The 7,950-nt window shown below is 42.5% G+C and overlaps 1 protein-coding gene across 1 annotated transcript; it reads right to left on the minus strand.

Moving 5' to 3' along the window:
• Positions 1-1,164: 1,164 nt before the first annotated feature.
• Positions 1,165-6,277, minus strand: LOC127671037 (lysozyme C-2-like). Its single transcript, XM_052165706.1, has 4 exons — positions 6,039-6,277; positions 4,465-4,629; positions 2,513-2,591; positions 1,165-2,037 (listed from the first exon to the last, which is right to left on the minus strand). Exons 1-4 carry the CDS (start codon positions 6,217-6,219, stop codon positions 1,971-1,973), a joined length of 492 nt encoding a protein of 163 aa, XP_052021666.1. The 5' UTR covers positions 6,220-6,277; the 3' UTR covers positions 1,165-1,970.
• Positions 6,278-7,950: the final 1,673 nt, after the last annotated feature.

A 7,950-nucleotide genomic window follows, 5' to 3' on the forward strand; every position in this document is an offset into this window, starting at 1 on the left:
GCTATACAAGTCTTGGGCATATACCCAGAAGATGCTCCAACATGTAATAAGGACACATGCTCCACTATGTTCATAGCAGCCTTCTTTATAATAGCCAGAAGCTAAAAAGAACCCAGATTCCCCTCAACAGAGGAATGGATACAGAAAATGTGGTACATGTACACAATGGAGTACTGCTCAACTATTAAAAACAATGAACTCATGAAATTCTTAGGCAAATGGATGGAGCTAGAAAACATCATCCTAAGTGAGGTAACCCAGTCAAAAAAGAACACACACATGGTATGCCCTTGCTGATAAGTGGATATTAGCCCCAAAGCTCGGAACACCCAAGATACAACTCAGAGCACATAAAGCTCAAATAGAGGGAAGACCAAGTGTGGACACTTTGATCCTTATTGAAAAGTGGATCAAAATACCCATGGCTCACAGCCAACCAATAGAATGAGCATAGGGTCCCCAATGGAGCAGCTAGAGAGAGAATCAAAGGAGCTGAAGAGGTTTGCAGCTCCACAGGAGAAACAATAGTATGTACCAACCAGTATTCCCAGAGCTCCCAGGAACTAAACGACCAACCAAAGAGTATACAGGGAAGGTTCCACGGCTCCAGCTACATATGGAGCAGAAGATGACCATTTCAGACATCAATGAGAGGAGAAGCCATTGATCTTGTGAGGGCTCAATGCCTCCAGAATAGGGGAATGCAAGTCAGGAAATTGGGGGTGGGATAAGGAGGCGGAGGGGGAGTGGAATAGAATTTTTTGTGGGGTAACATGGAACAGGGTTAACATTTATAATGTAAATAAAGCAAATATCTAATAAAAAATAAAAAAATGTAAAATGGGTAATAGATACAGCTGGGAGCCCCTCCACGCTGAGGAAGGAAATCTAAGAACCAGCAAAGGCTTGAGAAGAAGCAGCATGCTGGAGACTAGGCTGGGCTGGCATAGACTCTGACCGTGGTTTACTGTCTCAAGGGCCACTTAGGGATGGAGGGAGATTGCCTGGATTGCTTTTGAATTTGACCCAGATGTTCAGCTGGTTATATGTAGGTGAGAGTTTAGACCCAGTGAAGACTGCCAAGTTGATTTTTCACCAATACATACACATTTTCCCCCAGACACAGCATTTCACAGCATTTCAAAGTAAAGAAAAGACAACCTGTGCATTGAAAATCATTTAATTCTATTTGTACTTTTTCACTGTGAGATTACATTTGCTCCTGTGGTTATTTGCTGATACAAGCTCATCTGTCTCATAGTTAGTTAAGCATGAAACTGCTTAAGAAAGATCAGGACAAGCACAGCACTCACTAGGCCATTCTAAATACCTCAGAAGACTGGGAACATCCTCTCAAGGGTTAAATAGACTGACACATGAGCTGAGAATTTATTTTGTAAGCAGGATAAACAGGCCAGCTACAGGAAGATACTATTTTGAAAGGTCACATATTTCATGGTAAGTCTCTAAGTTCAGGCAGTGTCAGTTCTCATCCACTGAAAGTCCTGTGCCCTCAAAAACCCTCCCAGCTCACCACAGAAGCTAACTAACTGGGTGCTGAGCCTGCACAAAGCTCTGGGCTCACACAACTGCCATTTTCCAAAGACTGACTTTTCTCCTTTAAATAGTTGTATTTTTTCACAGCACAGGCCTGATCAGGATGAATTCCAATGGAGCTCAATGGGAATTACTTCCTGGATGAAGAAACTGAGGTACAGAGGTGTGTGTGTGTGTGTGTGTGTGTGTGTGTGTGTGTGTCAGTCACAGTGCATGAGCTGACTGACACGGGAGGCTTTGCCCAACACAGAAAACACAGTATCAGCTTAAGCTTCTTAGGAAGAAATCTCCATTTTGTCCTGTTTCTGCTGAAGTCCTGTTAGTTGGAGGGGAAAGTGAGGAAGTGTGACCTTTCCCATACCTACAACTATAGTGAAAGAGAGACAGAATGAGCTGCAGTAGAAGCACAGTGGTCAGACGGTGCAGTTCTGAATATACTGGAACAGATTTTGGTGTTTACAGTGTCTATTCCATGCCGGCCTGTGGAGGAAAGAGACATGGGGTAAATAGTTAAAAATCTGTCTCCTATGGCACACACACACTCAGACCTTGTGAGGAGATACATTGTGAGTGTGACACTAAAGGAGACTGGGTTCTGGGCCAAGAGCTATTGTGACAAACAGGCTATATCTGTACCTAGAAGCCGCTACTGACTCTGGAGCTGAGTCTGGATGGCAGTTTGATGCTCTGCCTCCTCAGCACAGCACGGGATGCTCAAGATTGATGTTGTGTCCATGTACTGTGCAGTCCACTGATTCTACAACTAGTCTGCAGGCCTGAGAAGGAAGTAGTTATTTGAGGGACTCTCACAAACTGGAGAAATTCCCTAAATATGATGATGTAGGAAAAGCCCCCCCCCATCTGTACACGCAGTTCTCAGAATGACACTTGGTCCACAGACACACTGTTTATATCAAAAAGAGCCAGACATTCCCCATCCGGTATTCTAATATACCATTCTTGAGTGCCTTGGGGATCCTTCACAATCGTCTTCACACATTGTATGGCCTGAGTGATGTCATCCTGCAGCAGAGCTGAAAGACAGGGGTGAGGAATGACCAGGACAGTGATAGAATCACTTCAGGTCAGATGCAGCCAGCTTTCTCTGTGGCAGTGAGCAGAGAGTTCAAGCAATTATTCCTCAAGTGTCTGTGCATCTGTGATCACTGGAGACAGTCTCTTGATTCTCTCTTAAAACCACATCTACAGTAACATTCACTGTCCTGAATTCTCATCATGAAGAGGGAATAGAATTACAGTAGCAATGTTCTGTGCTTGAAAACAGCACACTTAAGTCTTATGTCTTAAAGCAGCTGGGCTCCTTGCATGTGATCTGTTGAAAGTCAGCCCATTTCTCATTTATAGAGTCCCTGGTCTGTGGGATGTGCTTGAGTGGTCGTGGGTTTGAGCATGTGCAACTGCTCAGATCCTTAGCTTTCCAGCTCTAACAAAAACTAATGAAGTCATGGAGGCAGTGAGATCTCACTGGAGAGTGTATGGTTTTTGACTAGGGTAAGGGAAGCCCCTTTCATTCACACACAGGGAGCAGGAAGAGAACTGTCACCTGAGCATCTACCAGTGAAAATTTAACTTAAAGAAAACCAGAAGCTGGAGAGATGGCTCAGTGGCTAAGACCACTCGATGCACTTCTAGAGGATTTGATTCTCAACACCCACATGACAACTCACACGTGTCTGTAACTCCAGGTCCAGAAGATCTGAAGCCCTGATCTGTCTTCCACAGATACAAGGCACACATAGTACCCAGAATCATATCAGGCAAAATCCATGTGTGTGCGTGCGCACGCGCGCATGCACACACACACAGATAAAGTAATACTTTAAAAAAGAAAACAGAGTAGAAAGCCTTTGATGTACAAAGCTTTTCCTAGCAGTTTATAACTAGTAAAACCGAAGGAGGCCAGCTGCTTTAATACGTAAGAATTAAAGGTGCTGCTCTCAAGCACAGAGCATTGCTTTTGTAATGTTAGTCCCTCTTTAAGATGAGTATTTGGGTCAGTATTTGTTAATGCAGATGTGGTTCTGAGGGAGAGCCACATCATGAATCTGTGTGAATATAATTTATGTAAAAGTGTAAAATCTTTGCATGTCTCCATGTGAGTACATATGTGCATCATATAGCTTTACATGTGTGGACAGCATAGACTGAAGTTCTACAGGAGCATTTTCCAAAGATGTCAGTTAAGTCTATCATCTGGATGTCCACACTGGGGGTGACACTCCTCTGCTGGTATTTTCTAACACTTTCCAATGACTATAGATGAGTGGCTAGAAGGCTCTTAAAGTCAGACTAAACAGGTTACATAGAATGTCCCAAGTCCATTTCCATTGGAAAAATTAACAACCAAGTTTAACAGAGCAGGAATTAATATAGATGATTCTCAGAAGGTTTCCCCAGTTGCAGGTCAACAGCATTTCCTAAGCCAGGTCTGCCATTGGGAACTGGCTTGCAGAGCAGACTTCTGTTTGACCAGTGAGCCCCTGGGATCTGCCTGTGTCAGACACCCCAGGCTGGAGTGAGAAAACATAGAGCCAAGCTCAGCTTTTTTGTTGTTTGGGGACATCAAACCATGATGACTCTTTCATCAGAACTATCTGTCCAGCCTCCATTTATTGCATTTTATTTATTCTTTTGTTGATTTTGGCTTTGTGACCAAGGGCTCACTGATTTGTAGACAGGGTATTCTATTGCCAAACTACACCCTAAGTCTAATGCCTTACTTGGCTAATTTTGATGTAGTTAACCATTACTTTCTAACAGTAAAGTCAGTCTCTCCAGGTTCCTGATGATTATGTCCCCAGTGTTATATCTCCTGCACAGAATCTCTGCTCTTGCAATAAGAGCAGAATGTTTGTTTGCTATCACTGTAAACCTGCCTTCTCTTACCGCTGCAGGATATCCCACATGCATTCACTGCTCCTGGGATTTTGCCGTCATTACACCCATATCGGCTATTGATCTGAAATATTCCATAGTGGCTGCTGTTCCTTCCAGGGTGGTGGGTTGTAGCTTGTGTGTTATAACCACTCTCGTGATGAGCTAAACACACCCCTGAGAAGAAAAAGAAAATGTACCAGTAAGCATAAACAGCAAATCAACTACACACGATACCAAAGTCAGGCTTTGAGCTGGCGGTATTTTAGAAGTGATGAAGTAGAAGTATAATCATGTGGTTAAATTATATAATATGATACAACTAGCTCTGCCTGATTATGCCCGTGCTGTCCAGGGTAGACTCTGGTATGATGTGATCCTCCTGCCTCTGCCCTTCAAGTAGGTAGAACTGCTGTGCCCAGTCAGAAAGTAATTTTCAAGTAATTGTCACTGTGGTGTTCAATTTTATTCCCTGAAGTTGGTAGGCAGAGGCTGGTGAATCTGTATGAGTTTGAGACCAGTTTGATCTGCAGAGCATGTTCCAGGCCACCAAGTACTGTACGGTGAAACCATGCCACCTTCCAAATAAAATGGCTATTTCTACCATTGCTTTTATCATTATCCCTGACACCTATCTCATCCTTCAAGATACCTCTGCCTAAAATAGAAATGCAAATAGTAGTTAGGCATATTTAAAAATTTAATATGAACTTTGTATGCTGCTAAAAGTATTAATATTAGAAAAATAAGGATTTTCTCAGAAAGATTGGTCAAAGAACTAATGTGAATTTTCATGTTAAGTTAGAATACATTTTTCTACTCTGTGTCATCAAGTATCCTTCTTTGGCACTGAGCTTTCAGTCTCCTGCCTCAGCAACACATTGTTTGGGATCCATGAATGTACACCATCACAAATGTATAACGAGAATTTTGAAAGCAAGAACATCAGAATAAAAAAGGCTCTTCTTCAATTTCATCCATCCATCCACCCACACATGCATCTCTCTGTTGAGTAGTAGTCACTTGAATCTAATCTGAAGGTGATAACGTAGATGACGTAAGCCATAAGGAACTGTTCCTCATCCATATCTTCTGTTGTGTGAAACTAAAGGCCACCCAAGAGTGAAGAATGTTACTAAGTCGCTTTATACTCAGTCTCCAAGGACCTCATTCATACAGCAACTAGGGGCAAATAGGATCCCTCTGCCCTGTGTAGAAAGGTCAAAAAAATTATCTGAAATGTTGCACAACATGGTAAGATAAGTGAAGACAAATACCATGTCAGTCCAGGATCCCAGTTCCCAAATTCTAAATGACTGAGTCTCCCCCTTTCTCGTGGGCTGCTGAGTCTGAAGCAACTGGAAAACCCAGTGGCAGTCCATGAGCACCTCAGGTCCTGTTGCTTTATAATCCCTCACCCCAGCATCTCTGATTCAAATGACAAAAAATGAGGCTTTCAGTCAAATGAACTCAGTCACACAGGAGACAAACATGAAAGAGTATGAGGCAGCTCCCTCTGGTCACTCATTGCTCTCTTGTCCCTGTTCTAAAAACTTAGCTGGAGGCTTCAAGAAGAAGAGACTTACAGCTTGCCAGGCTGATGCCAGCGTAGCCAGCCATTCCATTATTTTTGAGGATTCTGGCCAACTCACAGCGTTCATAGACCTTGGCCTGGACACTGACAGAAATCAGGAGGAGCCCCAGAGTCAGGAGAGCCTTCATGGTGACTGGAAGCTGGATCAGCTGCTGACTGACTAGAGAAAGCATGCCTGCTATTTAAGCATCCTCCAAGTCCCTCCTTTCCCAACAGCTTGTGGCCTCCTACTTTTGAGCTGTGTGCAAAGCAGGAAGTTCCTGCAGACCTATGCACTTCAGCACTTGATATTCTTTTCCCATAAGTTTGATGAGTTATGTTCTGGAAGCCCAGGAATAAGCATACAGTATTAAATTTAAATTGCTTAAAGATTTGGCTCATTAAGAATAGGGAAGTCCCCATACCTTGGTCTTCCTTCTTCTTGAGCTTCATGTGGTCTTTCAATTGTATCTTAGGTACTCAGAGCTTTTGGGCTAATATCTACTTATCAGTGAGTGCATTCCATGTGTATTCTTTTTGATTGGGTTACCTCACTCAAGATTATATTTTCTAGGTCCATTTATTTGCCTAAGAATGTCATGAATTCGTCACTTTTAAGAGATGAGTATAAATGGACCACATTTTTCTGTATCCATTCCTCTATGAAAGACATTCTTTCCAGCTTCTGGCTATTATAAATAGGGCTGCTATGAACGTAGTGGAACATGTGTCCTTGGCTTCTGTCCTTTGTAGAAAGGGGAACACAATACTCACTGGAGCAAATATGGAGACAAAGTGTGGAACAAAGACTGAAGGAAATGCCACCCAGAGACGGTCCCACCTGGGAATTTATCCCAGAGACAGTCACCAAACTCCAACACTATTGTCAATGCTAAGAAAGGCTTGCTGAAAGGAGCCTGATATAGCTGTTTACTGAGAGGCCTTGACAGAGCCTTACAAATACAGAATTGTATATTCACAACCAGCCTTTGCACTGAGTCCAGCGTCCTGAATGCAGCAGTTAGAGAAAGAACTAAAGGAGCTGAAGGGGTTTTGAACCCCATAGGAATAACAACAATATTAACCAACCAGACCCCCTCAGAGCTCCCAGGGGCCAAGTAAACAACCAAGGAGTACATATTTCTGTGACTGCATATGTAGCAGAGAATTGCCTTGTCAGGCATCAATGGGAGGAGAGGTCCTTGGTCCTATGAAGGTTTGATTGATGCCCCATTGTAGGAGAATTGAGGATGTGTTGGTGGGAGGGGGTAAGTGGGTGGAGGAACAGCCTCATATAAGCAGAGGGAGGGGGTATAGAAGAGGGTATTTCTGTGACAGGGGGAAACAGAGTAAGGGGATAACACTTGAAATGTAAATAAATTAACATAATGAAAAAAGAAAAAAATTATATATGACAATTTCTACTTCATCTAAATAAAAAAGAAGGAAATATTTAAGAAGTCCCAGCAACCACATGATGGCTCACAACCATCTGTAATAAGACCTGATGCCCTCTTCTCATGTGTCTGAAGATAACTACAATGTACTCACATTAAATAAATAAATAAATAAATAAATAAACAAATCTTTTAAAAAATCCTTTTGTGTGTATGTTTCCCCAAGATGGACCTGCTACATGTACTCTTCTTGTTGAGGATGGGTTACATGACATCACATTGCTTAGCTAATGCCTACACTGGAACGTTTTGTGGCTATGGTTCATTTCATATTACTAGTGTAGTGGAGGCTCCTGTGGGCATCATTCCTGTCCTGTTTACTCCATGCTCTCTGCATCTTCTCTCCATGTTAAACATAAAGCATCAAAGGGAACCAAACACATAATTCCAACTATGTGCAGCCTTTAAAAGTGATCATCATAGGGGGCTGTGGTTATTCTTTAAATAAAGATTTCATTTCCTGGTACA

The sequence above is a fragment of the Apodemus sylvaticus genome, chromosome 20 (genome assembly GCF_947179515.1).
Source record: "Apodemus sylvaticus chromosome 20, mApoSyl1.1, whole genome shotgun sequence".
In the NCBI taxonomy this organism is placed as follows: domain Eukaryota; kingdom Metazoa; phylum Chordata; class Mammalia; order Rodentia; family Muridae; genus Apodemus; species Apodemus sylvaticus.

Coding starts and splice junctions, on each gene's coding strand:
- LOC127671037 (XM_052165706.1), bottom strand. CDS start 6,219: ATGCTTTCTCTAGTCAGTCAGCAGCTGATCCAGCTTCCAGTCACCATG. Junction 4,630..6,038: donor TGGCATCAGCCTGGCAAGCT/GTAAGTCTCTTC, acceptor TTTTCTTCTCAG/GGGTGTGTTTAGCTCATCAC. Junction 2,592..4,464: donor ATGTGGGATATCCTGCAGCG/GTAAGAGAAGGC, acceptor CCTGTCTTTCAG/CTCTGCTGCAGGATGACATC.